General features: G+C 53.7%; 2 protein-coding genes across 9 annotated transcripts in view; one reads left to right on the forward strand and one right to left on the reverse strand.

The window, feature by feature from the left end:
- The first annotated feature begins 2,156 nt into the window (after nucleotides 1–2,156).
- NMRAL1 (NmrA like redox sensor 1) lies at nucleotides 2,157–8,420 on the forward strand. Of its 7 annotated transcripts, none has more exons than XM_086376007.1 (6): nucleotides 2,267–2,581; nucleotides 2,747–2,820; nucleotides 2,969–3,207; nucleotides 5,558–5,807; nucleotides 6,928–7,118; nucleotides 8,113–8,420. In XM_086376007.1, exons 2-6 carry the CDS (start codon nucleotides 2,781–2,783, stop codon nucleotides 8,290–8,292), a joined length of 900 nt encoding a protein of 299 aa, XP_086232133.1. In that variant the 5' UTR covers nucleotides 2,267–2,581; nucleotides 2,747–2,780; the 3' UTR covers nucleotides 8,293–8,420. The 7 variants fall into 7 exon arrangements, with proteins under 7 accessions (XP_086232132.1, XP_086232129.1, XP_086232133.1 ...); XM_086376008.1 differs by having other exon boundaries at nucleotides 2,355–2,581; nucleotides 8,042–8,420; XM_086376002.1 differs by having other exon boundaries at nucleotides 2,543–2,618; nucleotides 8,042–8,420.
- Nucleotides 8,421–10,787: 2,367 nt separating this feature from the next.
- The window catches only part of DNAJA3 (DnaJ heat shock protein family (Hsp40) member A3), a 31,208-nt gene continuing 20,942 nt past the window's right edge, over nucleotides 10,788–21,053 (reverse strand). Inside the window, exons 6-12 of one of the 2 annotated variants that reach the window (XM_086375999.1) lie at nucleotides 20,496–20,643; nucleotides 19,409–19,473; nucleotides 17,852–17,980; nucleotides 17,289–17,404; nucleotides 16,444–16,541; nucleotides 12,505–12,621; nucleotides 10,788–11,963 (exon numbers count right to left, since the gene is read on the reverse strand). In XM_086375999.1, the coding sequence (XP_086232125.1) occupies nucleotides 12,518–12,621; nucleotides 16,444–16,541; nucleotides 17,289–17,404; nucleotides 17,852–17,980; nucleotides 19,409–19,473; nucleotides 20,496–20,643 (660 nt within the window). In that variant the 3' untranslated portion in view covers nucleotides 10,788–11,963; nucleotides 12,505–12,517. The remainder of the gene's footprint in view (nucleotides 11,964–12,504; nucleotides 12,622–16,443; nucleotides 16,542–17,288; nucleotides 17,405–17,851; nucleotides 17,981–19,408; nucleotides 19,474–20,495; nucleotides 20,644–21,053) is intronic. The other variant, XM_086376000.1, reaches the window with a different exon arrangement.

Here is a 21,053-nt window from a genome sequence, read left to right on the forward strand (position 1 = left end):
TTTAAAAGCAGAAACATTACTTTGCCAACAAAGGCCCGTCTAGTCAAGGCTATGGTTTTTCCAGTGGTCACGTATGGATGTGAGAGTTGGACTGTGAAGAAAGCTGAGCGCCAAAGAATTGATGGTTTCGAACTGTGGTGTTGGAGAAGACTCTTGAGAGTCCCCCTTGGACTGCAAGGAGATCCAACCAGTCCATTCTGAAGGAGATCAGCCCTGGGATTTCTTTGGAAGGACTGATGCTAAAGCTGAAACTCCAGTACTTTGGCCACCTCATGTGAAGAGTTGACTCATTGGAAAAGACTCTGATGCTGGGAGGGATTGGGGGCAGGAGGAGAAGGGGATGACAGAGGATGAGATGGCTGGATGGCATCACTGACTCGATGGACGTGAGTTTGAGTGAACTCCGGGAGTTGGTGATGGACAGGGAGGCCTGGCATGCTGTGATTCGTGGGGTCGAAGAGAGTCAGACACGACTGAGTGACTGAACTGAACTGAAGGTGGTGGGAGGTAGGTATACAATCTGAGCTCTGAGAATAACATAATAGCCTGTTGAGGAGGCAATGCAAGGTTTATGCAAGATCAACATTCTATTTAGATGACACCTTCACTTATAGACACAAAGGTGTATTTATTAAAATAAATACATACATCTTACAATACATAATGACCACTATTTTACATATATAAAATACACATTACTTCGTGGGTTATTTCCTCCAATGAATTCGGGAAAATAACACCAGTTTTAGTTTGATTTCCCTGTAACTCCAGTGCCTAGTAAATGTTTAGACAACCAGTCAATCAGCAAATATTTATTCAGTGACTACTTGTGCCAGGTACTATTTTAGGTGCTGGGAAATTCAGCCATGAATGGAGACAAGTCCCTCCATCATGAAACTGACATTCCGGAGTGGTTAGTACACATTTTGGAATTAAGGGAGGGGGGAATAATGCTTTTATCTGAGTCAGCAATACAATTTCAGAAGAGGAGTGAGAGGGTCATTTTTGAGTTTTAGTTGAACAACAAAGAAATATATATATATATATATATATAAAATTTGCAGAATTCCCTGGTTGTCCAGTAGTTAGGACTCCTTGCTTCCACTGTAGGGGGACACCTGTTCCATTCTTGGTCGGGGAACTATCCCACATGCCTTGGGGCATGGCCAAAAAAAAAAAAAATAGAGAGGAGAGAGAGAGAGATCTTTTCTGTTGAAAAGAATTCAAGCTCAGGCAAGGAGTAGCAGCAACCTCAAGTATGAGTCAGGCATACAAGAACTGAGACAGAGCCTTGGGTGTTAAGAGCACTGCTGGAGAGGGTGTGGAGAAAAGGGAACCCTCTTACACTGCTGGTGGGAATGCAAACTAGTACAGCCACTATGGAGAACAGTGTGGAGATTCCTTAAAAAAACTGGAAATAGAACTGCCTTATGATCCAGCAATCCCACTGCTGGGCATACACACTGAGGAAACCAGAAGGGAAAGAGACACGTGTACCCCAATGTTCATCGCAGCACTGTTTATAATAGCCAGGACATGGAAGCAACCTAGATGTCCATCAGCAGATGAATGGATAAGAAAGCTGTGGTACATATACACAATGGAGTATTACTCAGCCATTAAAAAGAATACATTTGAATCAGTTCTAGTGAGGTGGATGAAACTGGAGCCTATTATACAGAGTGAAGTAAGCCAGAAAGAAAAACACCAATACAGTATACTGACGCATATATATGGAATTTAGAAAGATGCTAACAATAACCCTGTGTACGAGACAGCAAAAGAGACACTGATGTATAGAACAGTCTTATGGACTCTGTTGCAGAGGGAGAGGGTGGGAAAATTTGGGAGAATGGCATTGAAACATGTATAATATCATGTATGAAACGAGTTGCCAGTCCAGGTTCGATGCACGATACTGGATGCTTGGGGCTGGTGCACTGGGACGACCCAGAGGGATGGTAAGGGGAGGGGGGAGGGAGGAGGGTTCAGGATGGGGAACACATGTATACCTGTGGCGGATTCATTTTGATATTTGGCAAAACTAATACAATTTGTAAAGTTTAAAAATAAAATAAAATTTAAAAAAAAAGAGTCACGAATATAGATTTGTCTTTGGGCGACACCCATATCTCAAAGATCAGATGTTCATGCAAAATAAAAATTATTTAGTTACTCATATTTGCTTGGCGCAGCCGTCACCACCAGCATTCGCCTATGCAGTGCATTTCGGTCAGACCTGATTTACGCAAATTCGGTTTACGTAGGCTTCGGGCCGGCGGCTCCAGACCTTCGGCCGAGTTCGCCCGAGTCGGGACGAACCATCTGTGCCTGCGGAGGGGGGTGGCGTGTCCGCTTCGCGCAGTGAGGGCCCGGAAGGCGAGGATTCGGAAGCAACCCAGCCTGGGGTCCCTTCATGCAGGGTGTCTGGGAAAGCATGGCTTTGCCAGGTTGCCACTGGAGCTGAGGGCGAGGGTCGGCGCCACATGTAGGGTTGCATCCCCCCTCCGCCGTGGACTCGGCTGCAGCCTCACGGGTCCCCAGTTCCCGGAGCGTTTCACATCTAGGCCTCCACTGGGAGGTACAGCTGGTCTGGAGGGCCCGGGAAAGGGTTGCGGGTAGGACCCGGAGCCAGTCCTAGGGGACGGGGGTGGCGGAGTCCCTCTGTTTCCCGGCCGAACCGCCCCCTGGGGCCTATGCGACGCGCGCGCCCTTTCGCCCACTCTGCGCCTCTCACTGCCCCTAGACTTCTCGGGACCACACCTTCCGCTCCCGCTCACATGGCGGACAAGAAGCTGGTGGTGGTGTTTGGAGCCACAGGTAAGCGAAACCCCAAAAGGAGGCGCTGGACCCCTTACCCAGGACAGCCCGGGGGTCCGGCCGGCCCCGCCCCCCAGCTCTAGGGGCGCCACCCTGCGCAGGCCTACCATGCAGGTTCCACCCTGCAGGTCTTTCTGATTCTCCGCAGGTGCCCAGGGAGGCTCAGTGGCCCGGACACTCCTGGAAGATGGGACATTTAGGGTCCGAGTGGTGACCCGGGACCCTGGGCAGAGGGCAGCGAAGCAGCTGAGGCTGCAAGGTGCAGAGGTAGTGCAGGGAGACCAGGATGACGAGGCCAGCATGGAGCTGGCCCTGAGCGGGGCTCACGCCACCTTCATTGTGACCAACTACTGGGAGAACTGCAGCCAGGAGCAGGAGGTCAAGCAGGTGAGGCCAGGCCGCTGGGCGTCAGGAGGCCAGGGCAGGAGCCAGGCATCTTCAAAGAGCTCCCAGGTCTCTCTACTGGCCCTTGCAGGGCAGCTCTGACTTGTCAGAGAGGGGCTGCCCCCTGCCTGTGACGACGGACACTGCAGCCTTTCCCCTCTTCCATGCAGCCCTCCTAGACTTTGATAAGGGCAGGAGGTGGCTTCTTCATCCAATGACTTAAGATATCACCATACTGTTCACCCTTTTGAAGTGAACAGTTCAGTGTTTTTTCACACGTTTGTAAAGTTGTGCCGCCATCACCACTACTAATTCCAGAACATTTAATCACCCCCAAAGGAAAACACCATAGCTGGTGGCAGCCCCTCCCCATTCTCCCCTCCCCAGGCCGAGGCAACCCCAATCTGCTTTATGTCATCCAGTGACTTCACATTTTTCTTAACAACTGTGCTGACCCATAATTTTCTTAAAAGGTACACATTTTAATTGTACAGTTTGATGAAATTTGAAGATAAATATACCCATATAACTGACTTCCCGGGTGGCGCTAGTGGTAGAGAACCCACCTGCCAGTGCAGGACACATAAGAGACATGGGTTCAGTCCCTGAGTTAGGAAGATCCTCTGGAGGAGGGCATGGCAACCCACTCCAGTATTCTTGCCTGGAGAATCCCACGGACAGAAGAGACTGGAGGGCTACAGTCTACAGGGTTGCAAAGAGTGGGACCCAGTTGAAGCCACTTAGCACACACACAGCACACATACGCATGGAACTAACGTTCTAATCAAAATATGGTGAGGGACAGGGAAGCCTGGCGTGCTGCAGTTCATGGGATCGCAAGAGTCCGACACAGCTTGGCGACTGAACAACAACAGTCAAAGCATAACACGTCACCGTCATTCCCCAAATCTGCCAGGTCCCTTTTAGATGTTTCACGTTCCTCTTTATTCTGTTTTCCACCCAGCTTCTCTTTGGTCGGTGGCGTTGAGCCCAGGCTGCTGTGGGAGGGATGTGAGACAAACATGCATCTTTTTAAAATCCCCTGGAAGGTGGAGACACTTGCAGCGGGCCTGTCACATAGCAGGCGCTTGGGTGTTTGTAGAAGGTATGACTGGTGCAGCCAGGGTTCCAGGGCTGAGACCCCTGGCCATCGGCTTTCAGTCCTGCCTCGTCCACAGCTCCCACCACCTTGGCTGTGGACGTGACTTCCCTGAGCTGGTCTGTGTTTCCTCCCATGGAAAGGGGAGCTTTATTGGACCACTTTGGTCCATAAAGGGAAGCTGGACTGGACCCCTGGTCTCTTTGTTTTTAACCTTGAGCCTTCAGTTGCTGTCGTACCTGGAAGCCCCTCTCAGAGAGTGGACAGACAGCTTTTCTGGTTCATGCAGATCCCGTCAACCTGACCGCCTGCACCATGACAAATGACCACAAGCCAGGTGGCTTAAAACAACAGGAATTCATTCTCTCCCAGCTCTGAAGTCCAGGAGTCCAACAGCAAGGTGTTGGCCCTGCCCTGTCTGGAGGCTTGCCTCTTCCAGTCTGGTGGTGTTGGCTCTCCATGTGGTCACGTCACTCTGGGCTCTGCCTCTGTCTTCACGCAGCCTTTCCTCTTCTCCCTGTCTCCTCTTCCATCTCTCATAAGGACAACTTGTCATTGGGTTGAGGGCCCACCAGGGTAATCCAGGATGATCTCAAGTTTTTTAACTTAAAAAATATCTTTGGAGACACTTTCCCAAACGATGTGACATTCCCAGGTTCTGGCGGATGGGAGGTGGACATCTCTCTTGGGAGGCCACCATCCAGCGCCCTACACAGCCTTATGCACCAGGTGGTCTGTCCCCATTTAACCGAGGAGGCAGAGCAGTTAGACCCTTTGTCCTGGAAGGCACAGCCAGGGCGCTGCAGAGCCAGTCCGGATCCCAGGTGGCGTGTTTTGTGTGCTCAACAGCTGAGCCATAGCACTTCCCTAGGGGACGGCTGGGGCTCTCCAAGGAAGACAGCACAGCATGGGGACAAGATGCTGTCTGAGCACAGGCAGAGACGGGAAGCCTCTGTGCGCCCCCTCCCAGGTGGCACACGGTGGACTTCGGCCCAGTACCCTGGAAGGTGGGACAACCTGGATGATCTGGAGAAGGGGTGCTAAGGCTGTTGGCTGGTGGGAGGCTTATAATCCTGGGGTAGAGGATGTGATGCTGTGGGAGCTGCACAGGAAAGGGGGAACCTTATCAGAGGGGTTAGTGGCCTGTGGCTCTTGGCACAGTGGCCTCTGGGGGGAGAGCCAGGGCCACGATGGGGACACACACCCTTCCTCTGAGCTTTGTGGTTTCTCCTTTCCTGCCCACTCGCCCGCCAGGGAAAGCTGCTGGCTGATCTGGCCAAGCGCCTGGGCCTGCGCTACGTGGTCTACAGCGGCCTGGAGAACATCAAGAAGCTAACGGCGGGGAGACTGACAGTGGGACACTTTGACGGCAAAGGCGAGGTGGAAGAGTATTTCAGGGACATCGGCGTCCCCATGACCAGTGTGCGGCTGCCCTCCTATTTTGAGAACCTCCTTTCCTACTTCCTGCCCCAGAAAGCCCCGGATGGAAGGAGCTACTTGCTGAGTGAGTGTGTTCCCTCGGGCGTCTGCTGGCACCATGCAGAGCCACGGTGGCCCAGAGAGCGGGCTTGTCCTCCGAGGGCTCCAGGTCTGAGCCCCAGCCCTCTCACAATAGACCCATGACCCTGTTGGGCATCCGTGTCCTGTCCCATGAGACGGGCATGGCCCAGACTTCCCCAGGGAAGATCTGCCCAGTGCGGGGATACTGTGCTGTGTCTTTCGGAGAGCTTTGCAGAAACAAGCGTGGTTCTTGTTTCTGCTTCATCAGTGAGGAGAGGGTTTGGAGGGCTAGGTCCAGTTGTAGATTTCCCAGGGGTAGGAAAGCACTTTCTTCTCAGTGCCTGTCTCCAAATCTCTAAGCAGCTTGGAGGGCACCGTGTCCGACCTGTGTCCTGCCGCCGGCGGGGCAGTGCAGGAGGCTCGGCAGGCAGAGCAGGAGGGGTCAGCACCCTCCCCTGGCTCCTCACCTCTGCATGATCCCTGCTCACCCTCCCTGGGCCTGGCACCCCAACACCACCCTTTACAGTTTGCAGAGCCATCGTCAAGTCACCTGTGTTCCATCACTGAGCTGGAGTTCATCCCCACAGGCTCCTGGGTGGTCTGAATGGGCAGCCGTGGAAACTTTACAGGCAGGGCCTGAGAGCTCTAGGTGCCTCATCTAGACAGAGCTCTGCTTCTCCCTCCTGAAAGCCACACCGCGGCCGGTAGAGTCACTCATTAACACGTTTATCAGCACCCACCCACCATGTTGCTCTGGGCTCGGCCCCGGCCTTGGCCACCCGAGCTTTCTTGCTGGCATTTACATCCTCCGTGGGCATCCACGTCAGGAACTGGGGTTTGCACCCATTCTTGGGCAGAGCGCCTCTCAAAGCCCCTTGCTCTCCTTCTGCTTGTTCCTGTCCCAGGCCTGACGGGTGGCAGGCCTGGAGTTCTCCCCGGCCGGGCTCCCAGGATTTGAACAGCCTGCCAGTGGCAGAGCTCCGTCATGTCCTGTTTCCTGACTCAGTTCTGCTGCTGTCCCTGAGGTGTCTGAGTTAGGCCAGGTGCTGACCTGTGCGCCAACCAGCTGGTGGAGACCGACCCCTCAAGAGACACAGGCCAGCACATCCCTCTCCCCCTCCCAGGCTTGCCCATGGGTGACGTGCCCATAGACGGCATGTCCGTGGCCGACCTGGGTCCCGTGGTGCTCAGCTTGCTAAAGACACCAGAGGAGTACGTCGGCAGGAACATCGGGCTCAGCACCTGCAGGCACACGGCGGAGGAGTACGCCGCCCTGCTCACCAAGCACACTGGCAAGGCGGTGCGCGATGCCAAGGTGAGAGGCCTGGCGGGAACGCGGTAGCCCCATCCGAGGGGCTTTGCGGGTAGCAGGGGAGTGGCATCCTGGGCTGCCCCACGCTCTGAGCATCACAAAGCCAAGTTCATCCTTAGAGAATGCTGACGTTGTGCTGTCCTCAGGAGTGAAGTGTGGCTGCCGAGTGAGATGTCTGGCTCTGGCAGAGGGCCAAGTGGCAAGAGAGGGCTCCAGGAAGAGGGCCCAGCAGGGGCCAAAGCAAGGAGGGAGAGCACGGGGTGTCTTGGACTGCTTGGCGGAGGGGATGGAGGCTGCAGTAGGCCCCATCCAGCCCCTTCCCTCACCTACCCTGTCCTGTCCAGACCCCTGGGTTTGTTGTTTCTAATCATTTTGAGAGTCTGGGATACTCAGAGTCATTAAATGACAGAAACCTCCCACAGAGCCCCCCAGACGCAAGCAGAGCAGTAAAGAGGGGAGAGACCAGGGCAGGACACGTTTTGGGCTCACATTTTGCTCCCAGCCCTTAACACCCACCTGTGTATGACCAGAGGCCCAGCCCCTGGCCCCTCTCTGCCTCGGTTTCTTCATCTGTAAAGTGGGTGTACGGAGGGTATCCTGTCCTCAGGCTACTGTGAAGAATGAACGGAATAATGATGTAGACGCTCCCTTGGCACAAAGAACGTTCTACAAAACGTGCACTAAAGGGCTGTGTATTACTATCTAAACAACGAAAGCCTGAGGCAGCCATGGAGGGTTTGGGAGCCAAGGAGTTAAGGTTCAGTTTGGTCAAGAAAGGGGAACAACAGCTTTGGTGTTTTGAGCAACAAAGTGACAAAAGCAGAGTCCTGATATGGAAGGGATTGAGATGTCTGCACCTCGTGATCTTGGAAGAACTGGATATAAATTGCCCTGCAACAGTGGTTTTTGAAGTTTCATCTTTTTAGCATCAACAGTCTTCAGATGAATTCAGGGGGACAGAGTAGGGACTGAGGTACCGACGCCCCTCTGCTTGCAGACAAGCCCTGAGGACTACGAGAAGCTTGGCTTCCCTGGTGCCCGGGATCTGGCCAACATGTTCCGTTTCTATGCCCTGAAACCCGACCGCAACATCGAACTGACCCTGAAGCTCAACCCCAAGGCCAGGAGGCTGGACCAGTGGCTAGAGCAGCACAAAGAGGACTTCGCAGGGCTGTGACCCTGCCCACCTCTCAACCCCGTCTCGGGGGGCTGGGGGTGCGGTCACAGTGACCCTCTCTCGTGTTACAAGAAAGTTTATTTTTTAAATAAAGGCCATTGTTCTCACAGATGGCTTCCAAAAGAAAAGCGCTTTGTTTCATGGTTTGGGGTTGGGGTGGCAGATGCTAGGGCACCAAGGCCATGAAAATTCCAATAGGAAGCGTCAAGTGCCCAGCCAAGTGTGGGGGGCCAAGAGCACCCCCTGCCCCTGGCCCTGCAGCCAGGGACGTCTGACACCCCTGTACGCACACTCTTCCACCCCAGAACATCCGGTCATCTCCGTGTTCCTTCTGAGTTTTAGGGTGGGAAGACCAGCCCCTTCTTCCTCTCCCTTCACCTGCCTCCTGGGCCCCTGGGTGCAGCAGCCTCGAGATGTGGTGATCTCAAAACATGCTGGTAAGAAAGAAACCCCTGAAGGGACGTGAGAGAGCTGTGGACCCCAGGGCACGAGAACTTAGCCGTATGGAGAAGAGGTGATGCTGTCCACAGCACAGGCAGGGAGGGGAAACCAGGGACGTGACCACCCAGCCCTGCTCGGTGGGCAGAGCCCCCCAGGCATTTGGACGGCTTCCCTCTCCTGCTCACTATAGAGAAGAGAAGCGAAGGCCCGGAGGACACAGCCGGCGGGGAGACTGGTGTCTCTGTGGGCTTGCAGGACGTCCACTGCGGTCTCTACCCTGCTCTGGCCTTGGGACCTGCAGAGGCACTGAAAGGATAGCAGGGCTGCCAAATTCATTCGACCTGTTGATTCATAAGCACTTCTTCAACAACTTATCCAGCGTGCTGGACCCTAAATACAGTGTTAACCAGGAAAGTTATGCACCGTGTCTTGAGTCTGGTTTAGCAGGAGAGCCAGATATCAGTGTGCAGGACGACTGCAGACCAACATCAGGCTGCAGAGAGCAGGGGGTGATGAACACTGGAGGGCCCACTTTAGGGGCACAGGGACAGCCTGAGGGAGCAGCCTCCCAGGAGGGTAGGAGGGAGCAGACGTGATGACATGGGCTTCCAAGCCCACCCGTATCAGCAGGAGAACCCAACAAGTCATCCGTGTCCAGCCCTGTGATGCCCAAGTACTCCAGGCCCTCTGGAGGGGAGACTCACCTGCTGGAACCCTGACTCATGATATCGGGATCCAGGAGTGGCCCTTGGTCGGCACGAAGCCTGGGGACAGCCCACCACACCGGCTCCAGGGTGAGCTGCAGGGAGCTGAGGGCAGGCTCCGGCCGGTGCTGGCCGTTTTACCAGGCCTCTTGGGGTGGGTTGCTCACTTGGTGCCCCCTGGCTGGGCTGCTGTGAAGACTACATGGGGGAACTGGGGAGAAGCAGCGTTTAACTCCCTGGGCCCCTTGTGGTCAGGCCTCGCAAGCCTCCAGTGCCTTCCCCTGTCCGCCCTCCTCCCAGCACTTCAGCAAGTGCTCACTTCCCAGCCACAAAGGCCCAGCGGCCTAGGGACACTCTCTTGTGTTTCTAAATGGCTCAGCTCATGCTCCAGCCCCACCTCAGGCTGCAGAGGGGTCGGGAGACAGATCTCAGGAGCCAGCTGTGGGAATGAGCCAAACCCAGTCCAGCCAGGCCTCGAGGGGGACCCGAACCTACAAATGCTGCCCCGCCACCTTCTGACCATCGGAAGGAAGAATGCCTTGGCACAGCCGTGAAGATGTCTCACTGGAAAGAAAATCCACTTTCCCCTTTCCAAGTCTAGACTGCTAGTTTCAAAAAACATGGCTTTGGTTGACTTCTCTAGGAAGACCTGAGGTGCCAAGAGAGACGTGATCGAGCCCTCCACCACCGTACCCTGGGGTCTCAGATCCTGCCCAGCCCACACTGAGTCCACAGCAGGTGCTTGGCAAACTTCTGTTCAACGGAGGAAGAGACTAGAGACTGGCAGGAAGTCGCTGAGCCTCCTTCTTGCCCACCAAGTCTTCCCAGCCTCTTCACCCAATCCAGCAAGTGCCCACCCCCGCCTCCACTACAGCCTGCTCAGCCCAGAACCCCGGGGCAGGGCAGAGTCATGTGCTTGGGGCCCACTCCAGCCACCATAGCCCAGACGAAGACTGCAATACACACAAAATACCTTAATATTCCTCTGAAAACAACGGAGAAAACAACAGTATCTAGTGATGGCAGTGGTGACGCTCAGGGACCTAAGGAGGCCACACCGCAGGTGTTTTGAGGAGTGGGTTCCCAGAGTAAAAGCGACACGCTGGATCCTAGAACGTTCGTTCAGATCAGCACATCACTGCAGGATAAGCTCCCTGCTCCAGGTTAGGAGGGTCGGTGCCTGTCAGAGCGACACCTGTCCCTCGGTGGGGTTGATGCTGAGGAAAGCCACCTCCAGCCACCCCCAGGAAGGCCAGTAGACGTGGGGTGGCCTGACAGGCAGGTGAGCACCCGCTGCTGGGCCACCTGCAGAGAGCTGTCCAAACTCTTTCAAAGAAGAGATGACCACAATTCAGGTTTTAAATATCTCTTTGCAGTAGATAATCTTATTTACATTGATACAGAATCATTTTACATTCTTAGAGCAGACACTAGCAGATGCTTTATTTTAGTAAATTATGGGGGGGAAACAGAAAGGACACTAATCAGAAGGGTTCTCCATTAGCCTGTCTTGCCACAGCGGGGGGATCTGGAAACACAGGGGAACCTGCACGTCCCAGGAGCCAAGGCTGGGAAATGGTGCTTGGTCTGATTGGATGCTGGAGAACCTTCGATTGCCGAGACCACGCTCTCCTCTGAACAAACACTCGTACGGGAAAAGACAATGATTCTCAGCATTGAATAATTTAAACACACGTCTGAAAACAAGTCAGTAGTGAGTGGTGAGACCCAAGGCCCTGATAGCAGCGGGGCAGGGCTGGGGTTGAGAGGCCCTCAGTCAGCCCCAGGCCACGCCGGCTGCGGTCCAGCAGAAGGGCAGGAGCCCCACTTACGCGTGCCTTAGAACAACACAACTCCACTGTCGGGGACAGGGCCACCCCGTCCGTCCTGACGGAGATCACAGCCCATGTGATCAAGAGTGGCCTCTGCAGGGACTGTCCTCTAGGCGTCACCCCAGGCCCCAGGCCCCCAGGTTCCAGCTGCTCAGTACCTTTGGGAATTAAAACCAACTCCAGCTGAAGGGTGGGTGACACCAGTGGGGCGTGTGCCCCAGGTTCCCGGAAAGGACAACCTGTCAGGAAAGACTCATTCTGGAACGTCCCGGAGGTTTGCTGAGAGGGAAATCAATCACGTCACAACTTGGTGCAGCTTAAGGCTTCATTTTCAAGCTGTAAGCATGGCCTTTAATTCTTTAACCACATTCAGTTCCAAATTAAGAGTTTCAGCTCTGCAGGAAGTGTCCAGCCGTCTGACTTTGCCAGAGCCTGAAGAGGCCAAGTTACCTACCCACAGACAGGAAACTACCAGCCCTGAGGCCGGCCATGCCTGACTGCCCAGGGTCTGTCCCGTCCGCAGTGACCTTCCATGAAGAGCTGCGTGGTCACGTGAGTTTGCTGTTGCCAAGGCGGTCCGGAGGCCTCTGCAGGCAGGGGCTCAGTGCTGCCGTGGGGAATCCTCCTGCGTCCAAGGTGCCTGGCCAGGAGGAGGTGCTGCTGCTCCCTGCCTAGTTCCCAGTGGACCGTTTTCCTGAGCCAAGACACAAACGGGTACAGTTCACTGGCCTCGCAGGAAGGACACGCCCTGCTGGTGAACTTCCGTGGTCCCCAGGAAGGAGCCCCCAACATCCGGGACCAGCACAAGTGAAAGGTGAGTCCCGAGACACCATGCTGAGCAAGCAGGACTCCCGTCACTGCCCCGCCCCGCCCCACACTAAAGCTGACACTGCCTAGACGTCCCAGGCAGGACGGGGCGGGGCTGGAGAGATCTGAGTTCTAGGCCTGGCTCTGCTGTGACCTGCCCTCTGTGACTATGGGCAACCTGGTTCCCACCACGGCGGGATGCAGTGCCCCCGGGAGCTGGTGGAAGGAGGGCTGGGGGGCTCCAGGAGTGGTTCAGCCCTGCACTACCGGCTAGCTCCCCTTGGGCTGAGGCTGGGCTCACACCATGCCTGAGATGGGAACCTCTTCACCTCTGGGGGTGGGGGGATGATACTGGCTAAAATGAGGGAAAACAGGGATTCATTAGTTCAGAGGGGCATGAAGGGGAGGAACCTCAGGGATTTTCCTACCTCGGCTGGGATATCAGGAGGTAAACATTCTCTTAAGTTTGGAAAGGAATCCCTCCTTGTCCTCCCCAGCCTCAGGCCTAGCCTTGCCTCCCGCGGAGCTATCCATGGTGCTGCCACCTGGGCATAAACAGCAGAGAGAACTGGGGTCAAGGGTGCAGATCTCCTCGCAGCCCACCCCAGGCCCCGTCTGGCCACCCAGGGCTTGCACTCCAAGAGCCACCAAGCGCCACCCCGAGAGGAGAGGTGGCCGTATCAGGCTGTCCAGGGTTGTCCCATTCATCAGATGACTCAGCACTTAGAGCATCCCAACTGCTCCCCAAGTCACTGGCCCTCGAGAGGAAAACAAGGAACAGAAAAGGACAACAGGCAGCTGTCCCACCTTAAGAACCATAACAGAAAAACAGCCAGTGCCAATGCCTTCCAGGCCAGGCTACATGGCGTCCATACCTCATTCAATCCTTACGATAACCTTACAGGTAAATTCCAGATAAAAGAAACAAAAACCAGAGGCACAAAGGGGTTAGGTGGCATGACTAAGGTCACAGAGCAAATAAACGAGCAGGAGGTCTGAGTTCAGACCCAAGCAGTCAGACACCAAAGCCCAGGCTCTGAAAAGGTGAAGAGCATGTGCCGAGAGCCACCAACCAGCTTCCACACCCGGCCAGTGCGCACGGACCATCTCCAGGGCACCCGGGACCCCAGGACATGTGCACTGCTCATCTGGGACGGGGCAGCCAAGGGCCCCGCGTGTCACCGGGCAAGCACCTGGCTCCAAATGCCCCAAGATGGGGTGGCCGCCCTTCAGTTTCCAGAGGGGCCGTGAGAGCCCCTCTGCACAAACACGTCACAAGGCAAGAGGACCAGGAGAATTAGTGCATGTCGACGTGCAGGGGGATGTATGTCAAGGACAGTGTGTAGAGGGGACAAAATGCCCATGTCCCCAAGATCTCAGTCTCAGACGTCTTTGTCGGTGAGAGGCCCGCAGCTTTGGGCAGCAGGCCTCCGGAAGAGGTGGGGAAGGTAATCCATGGCTCTTTACAAGGTGATGAATAGCCAGTAACGCTCATTCCACGAATCTGCACCACCTTTTCCTCCACAGGTACAAGCTCCTAGTGTCATAAGCAAGTCTGGCACTTACTTGGGGGTTCAGTGCCTGCTGGCCTCCCCGCTCACACTGTAAGCTGGGCAGGGCAGGGACCCCGTCTCTCTGGTCATTGCTTCTGAGCACATGGCAAATGCTTGGTGACCATCAGTGCGAGAAACAGAAGCCAAAAGGACTCCAGGGTGACATCTGAGGACCGGACCCACCCTACAGGCAGAGGTGCGGGGTCTACATGCACAGTCTGACTACCTGAGCTGACTACACGCTCAGAGCCAGCAGAGCGCCTCTTGTTCCACTAAAATGTCTTTTTCCTCATCTTCCTCTTGCCTCCACCCTGCCTAAATAAAGGGGCTCAACAGTCAATGGCGTCAGCTCATCAGAGAAGAGACCGCAGGTGGATCCAAGCTCTGGAAGAGGTTCCTGCACGACAGCTAAATGGACGTACAGGGGTCGTCGCAGGAGTTAACGACGACCCACAAGCACAAACAACGAGCCATGCTGTCTCTACACCCAAAAGGTCACTTGGTAACCTCAGAGTGCCCCAGGCCCCCGGCTCGCTGCGGTTTTTCTGCTTCTCAGGCTGGGAACAAAGCCAGGGTCAGCCATTATTAAGGTTTTCAGCAGGGGCTACAGAGAACAAAAATAAACAAGCGATACTAAACCCACCAAAAACGTTTAGGTTGTTTTCCTACATAGTGGTAACTTTTCCAAATGCCTTCCCGATACCTTTCCCGTGGTGAAAGCAGACACCCAGGAATCAGTCTGCATCTGCAGTGACTATCTCCACGGGCACTTGGGGGCTATTAAGCGATACGCTAGCCCAAGAACCACTGATGACTGCAGGCAACTGCTTCCAGTGTAACTTTAACAGCAGAGATTCAGGCTCTACTGAGTAAGCAGGATGCACCTTAGTACAGACGTCGGGAAAGGTCGTTGTGTGCACCGGTGTGTCCTCACACGTGGATGGCAAAAGGAACTTTCTTCACAGTAACAAGAGGCTTAACCACACCCAGGCTGCGGACTGACCGACATTGCATTCCAGTGCTAAGATTCTTAAAAGCCATTTAAAGAATTATATCTGGGAGCCAAATTTCCCACTGAATACAATTCTGAAATGACAATGGAAGTGAGTGGAAAAAAAAAATAATTCAGGACACTCATTTCACTTTATGAACTCTTCACAAACACATGCAACACATATGTTAACATTATGATATATTCAGCAAAATTATGTCAATAGAAATTTAAAACAAAGAACTGGCAAAGTGTCTGGCACATAAGAGCCTCCCAATAAATCTCGGCTGAACGCGGGGAGAGGGAATGAGCTAACAGGATAAGAACCATGGACGTTACTCAGAAGCCGATTGCAGGATCAACTCCCAATCTGAGCTCTCAGGAAGGGGCTTGATAACAACTGGTGGATAATACCCGACATGCAAACAGTGAACAAGGCCCAGGGTCTCACTCAGAGCTCAGTCAGGAAGACCTTGAGTTCCCCTGGGGGAGGGGCGCATGGCTGAAAGCTGGTTGCAGAGCAAATCTCGCATGCTCTGTGACTGTGGGAATGTTTGGGACCCAGGAAAAAAACCTAGAGGTGCATAAGTAGAGTTATGTGGAAGAATCATCCCCACTTCTTTTTAGTCCAAGGGATAGTAATAAGAAAATATGAAAAAGTCTATGAACCAAACCACTACAGTAAGTGCTCACTTTATGCCCAGTTGGCCACAGATAGAATCTGTGGCAGCTGTTTTTTCACAGAGGACTTGGTCCCCTGGATTTAGGGGAGCTTGGCCAACTCCAAGCAAAGGCTATTGCCACTAGGACCCCCAGCCCTGTCCCAGGGCTCCCAGACCAAGACCCCACCCTCAGCTCTGATCACCTGCTCTGACTGTACACTAATCTAATACCATTCAAGTTCCAAGAAGGTGAGAGAAAATTCAGGACCCAGACAAAAACAAAGTGATGCAACCAGGAGCCAACACATTGGGCAACAGAAGCCAACTCACCCTCAGCATGGCCTGTCCCAGCCCAGGAGGAGGCCCAACCGACAGGGAACAGCGTTTCCTCGGCATAACACCCCATCCCAGCAGAGCACCCCATCCTAGCAGAGCACCCCATCCCAGCAGAGCACCTCATCTGGGCAAAGCACCCCCATCCTGAGGGACGAGGGCTATAGTCACAGTGCCTGTAGCCAAAGCTTCTGCCTGTGGTCAGAGTTGGGGGAACATGGCTACTCACCAATCACCAATATTTAACTGCACTCTATAGATGTTTAAGCTCAGAGTAAACAAGGCATTTTGTTTGTTCACGGCCCTAGAAGCTCAGAGTTTAGACCTGCTGCACACAGGCAGATCTGGGGTTGTTAAGCCTGTAGCAGCTGCTGTTTACAGGACACTCTGAAATCCAGGGAAAGCCACCTGGGTGAGGAAGACATGCATCTTCTCCTTTAGTGGCTACAAGCTAGAGCTGGAAGAATCTAGCTGGTGGAAGATCTCATGCAGGAATGAGCCCAAGGTCACAGGGCAAGTGGCAGAACCAAGGCTAGAACTCAGGAGAGCAGTCCTAAGACACACAGATGCTCCCTGGAGGGAAGCGTCACAGAACTCACTGACCTCGGCCAGCAGCACGTGCACAGAGGATGAGGGCCAGAGCGGGGGGCCCTGCTTTCCCCAGAGTGTGGCGGTCCCGCGCCACTCTGCCCAACACTCAGCCCCTCTCTTACTACTGGGCCCTCTGGAGACTCCAGGAAGATTCCCCAGTGGAAACCCCAACATGTTTCCAAACCATCTGCCCTCCCAGGTACTGAGGGGCTCCCACGGGCCACAGGGCTGTCTCACCAGTGCTTGTGTTGGTGACGCCGTTCACCGTCCCCTCCACGTCGGTCTCGTCCTCGGCGTAGCTCAGGATCAGGCTCTGCTGCCGGCTTGTCAGTCTCCTGTGGACCGAGCGCAGTCAGTATCCAAGCGGCTCCTCTGGGCAGCTCTTCAAAAGGATGTGGACGTGGCCGGTCCCCATGCAGCATGTGGGAAAGGCAGGACCCTCGACCCAGGCACTGGGCACACCCTGAACCCAAGAGCCCACACCCTTAAAGCTTCTGTAAAGTAAACCTCTTCAACTACCCTGAGTTGTTCTAAACAACTGCCACTGTGGCCATGGTAAACAGTTTACCAGAGGGATGAAAAGCTGTTACAAGTGTGTGTGTCAGAAATTATCTAATTAAAGAGAGTGCTGGAAATCCAGCCCACTGAGAGGAGTTGGCAAGCCCTGCTCCAGATGTCTACAGCTCCCCCTAGGACTTTTCTCCTGAAGGCCAGACACGATACCTGCCGCCAGCTGGTTCTAGATCATCTCTCAGATGGAGGGCGACCCGAGAGTGATAATAATAAAACCAACAGCAGCAATAATAACTAACTGCTCCCTATGGGTTATTCATTTCATCTCCCAGCAACTCAGCGAGGTCGAACTTTTTTATCATGTCCACTTTCCGAAGGAGCACCTGGGCAGGACAGACTTAGCGGGAGAAGTAACCTGCCTAAGCCTCAGTGCTTACAGCAGAAGTGCCACACAGGCTGGGCGGTCGGGCTCAGCACCTGCCTGGCAGGTGAGAAGTCCTTGACTGGCTCCTGTTGGTGCTGGAAGCTGCAGAGAGTGGGTGGACCTCATCACACCAGGAGGCACTTACTTTGGAACTCTGATCTTGATGTGAATGTAGTGGTCTCCATAGCCATAACTGTTAATCCGCGGGATGCCCTTCCCACTCATCCGAATCTTCTGATCTGACTGAGTCCCAGGGGGGATCTATAAAGAAAGGAACCTCAGGTTTTCCTCCACCTCCACCCAAATGAAAACATCTCACGACATGAAGACAATCTTACTCCCGAAAAGAACTCCATTCAGGTTTCTAGATAAAACCCACCAAACACCACACAGAAACTGGCTAGGCTGGGTCTACCCTGAGCAGAGCCTGTGATGGGCTTGGGGGCCAGGAGTCTGGGGTGGCGAGCCCACAGCAGGAGGAAAGGAGCTCAGGGAGTAGGACCTGGGAGGAAGCAGAGCCAACCTGGGGCGCCACTGAAGCTGCTGCCAAGCCCACCAGGATGGACACGGCCCAGGAGCTGCTTCCCGGCCAAGTCACACCCAAGGTGTGGCCCACACTCCTCCTGCCTTCCGCCAGGTTGTTCCCAGGTTTCAGCCATTTCCCGTTTTAGAAAGAAAAGAGCAGTGAGAATGTGCTTGCACTCTTACCGTCACATTGATGGTCTCGTACAGGCCCTGCGTTCTGGCGGTGCCCCCGAGGATGGCCTGAGCTATGGAGATAAAGAGGTCCGAGTGGATGTCTGCGCCGTCCCTCCGGAACACAGGGCTTTTCTGCACCTACGGCCAAGCACGGGAGGGTTACCAACGCTCAGAGAAGTCCTTCTGGAGAGCAGACCACAGCCGCGGCTCAGCGTGCAGCATCCAGGGAGACAGGGTACTTTCACCAAAGCGCCCACCTCCCCCAGGCTCCGGGAGTTACAGGGCAGCTTCTTCCTTCACTGCAATGCCACAGTGTCCTCTCAGATGAAGCTATTCAAGTCTTGAGGGAAATAAAACTAAATTTTGAAAATTAAAAAAAATATAAAAATCTTACTTTACTAGAGACACAGATTAATACAATCTACAAAGGAAGAAAGGGTTTACTTTCCAGAGTCTTTTGGTACAAGCTACCTTCAAGTCAGACTAGCAGCACTGGAATGATTCTGATTTTATAAGCACTGTTTTTTTTATCTCAAAGACATTCTTTGTCTTCCAGTGATTTCTTCTTTTCTTCTCTACTATCAGCTGGGAACAATCTGAATTCTCTATCAAACCTTCTTCATAGACTGGCTTCCAGACTGAGACCTTTCTCTTCAATTTCTCAGTCTTAAAGATTCACCCTTTACATTATTTTTGTCTTTGTTTTAAACTATGAAATATTTCACACATATGTAAATCAGCACAAGTAATTAGCACACGCTGTACACACAACCCTGCTTAGGTCACAGAAGACCAGGACACAGGTGACTTCTCCCCCTCCTGCTCACCCCTCCACAGCAGCTGCTACATTTAGTCTCTATCTTTCCTAGGAGCGTCTGTTTACCTTTTCTACATGTCCCTAAACAATACATGACACCACCTCGCGTGGTTTGAAACTACACAGATGACCTCATTCCTCGGCCTGCAGCCCGCTCACTCCCTGTCCGTAACCGAGAGCTACCAGGGCGTCTCACGCCAACATGTGTGTCTCCAGCTTCTGCTCCTAAGTGCCCACAGTGCAGCCCCCTCACCATCTCCTCCCGAAGGCAGCAGGCCACTGGCAGTGCTCACAGTTGTAGACGAGGCTGGCACACACCTTGCCTCCGCCTGCCGCACCGTCTCAGGGACATGCCTGGTGGAATCAGTGACAGAGGTGCCACTTCCTCTGTTACCCTTGCCTCAGAAAACTTTGCCTGCACGTCCCATGTAAATCTGTAGCTCTGGCACCTACTGTCCCCATGAACAATTCAATACATCAATAAAAAATAAAAGATGTTTTCTGTATTTTTATGAGTGCTTTGTTGCCAACTTGTAAACACCTTGGGGTAACTTTGTTCTCTCCACATTTAGCACAAAAGCTTGATGTAACACGTTTGATCACCCTGCTGAGGTGGCCACCACTTGCCTTAGAAACTTGAACAGCCAGGCGTATTCCATGAAGCTCCCATCTCACCCATAAAAAGCCTGGTCTGCACCCTCTCCACGAGAGCAAGGGCCCAAAAGAGGCTGTGCAAACAGAGCACCTACCCTGAATGTGATGAAAATTTCTCGTTTTCCTACAGGCATCCTCACAGTCTGGCCATCCTCAACTCCTGTAAGCAAGAGAACAATTATTTTGGGATGTCTGAAGGCATTTTCTATACTGGATCTATTTACAACCCACCCACTTAGTCATTCCTGTTTCCTGTTAACAAGGAACAACACAGTCACCCAATACGGCAACAAGTAAAACAAGTGTCACTTTTCAAAGGTGCGGCATATAGTACTTGATAACCAAATGACACTTATTCAAGTTTACCAGCAGGTCCACCTAGTACCCCAGTGAGTTTAGAGTCTAGTGGGGCACAGCACTAAAGAATCCGCCTGCCAGTGCAGGAGATGCAGGAGAAGCAGGTTCACTCCCTGGGTCGGGAAGGTCCCTTGGAGAAGGAAATGGCAACCCACTGCAGTATTCTTGCCTGGAGAGCCTACGGACAGAGGAGCCTGGCAGGCTACGGTCCCTGCAATGAGTTGGATGACACTGAGCACACCCACAGGGGAGACAGTTATTAGCTGAATAACAACACCACGTATCACTACAAACAGAGATAAGTGCTTAGAAGGAAAAGATCACAGCTCCAAAGGAACATCTAAGGAAATGCTTCCAGAAGGCTCCCCTGGGGATGAGGAAGCTGCAGGCAGCAAGGCAACAAGGGGGAGCCTAAGAAGATAGGAGGCTGAGACCAGGAGGGGCTAGAAGAGGAGGCCAGTGTTTGGCCCCTGAGAATCGCCACAGAGTCTTCAACAGTGTGAGACGTGATCATACCACCCTGTGCAAAGACCACTCCAGGAACAGGACTGGTTTGGGGTGGGGGGTGGGGGTCATAGGCTGGCCAGCTGGGCGGGCAGTGGGTACAACGTTGGCCTTGGGACAGAAGGAGGTGGAGGAGCTGCTTCTCGCAGGAGCAGGACAGGCATGCGAGGTGCCGTTTCCCTATGACACGCGCAGATCTTAAGGGTAACTGGTGCAGACGAAAACGCAGGAGACTGTGGTTTCTCCTCGAGTTTCGGCTCCAGAAACAAGGGCAGATGGCCTCGGCTCCCAGCCCCCGTGCGTGGAGGAGCCCAGACCCACCGGCAGGCACGGGGATCACCACCTTCTTCTTCTGCTTAGCCTGTCCTGCTCCTCTGCACACCACACAGGGAGACGTGATGATGGAGCCCCGGCCACCACACCTCCGACACGTGGAGCGCATCACAAAAGGGCCTGTGTTTATGGTTTCCTACAAAGACAAAAAAAATGGGACCCTTAGATACCAGTGCACCCTGACAGCAAGGCCCTAGGACCACAATGAGCATGAGAAACGTCTCACCGAAGACCCGTATGTGTGGTGTGAGCCTGTGCTACAACACACTGCCTGAGGACAAGCTGCAGGAGCTCAAACTGACCTAGAGCACACTGCCTCCTGAATTCCGAACCAAACCTGATTATATGAGACAGAAAAATGAGACAGTGCCTCTCTACAGAAGGTCCCCAAGCCCCCAGAGCTGAGCAAATCACTTTAAAGAGAACCCTCTCTTCCCTTTACAAAAGGGACAGCTGGGAAAGAAAGAGGGAAGTGACAACTGGAAGCAACTCCCACCCAGAGCTGCCCCTGCCTGCCCCAAGGGAGGAGCAGCACAGGCCTCTGTC

This window comes from Bos grunniens, chromosome 25, assembly GCF_055505025.1.
Source record: "Bos grunniens cultivar Pamir isolate PY7600 chromosome 25, Bosgru_T2T1.0, whole genome shotgun sequence".
In the NCBI taxonomy this organism is placed as follows: Eukaryota; Metazoa; Chordata; class Mammalia; order Artiodactyla; family Bovidae; genus Bos; species Bos grunniens.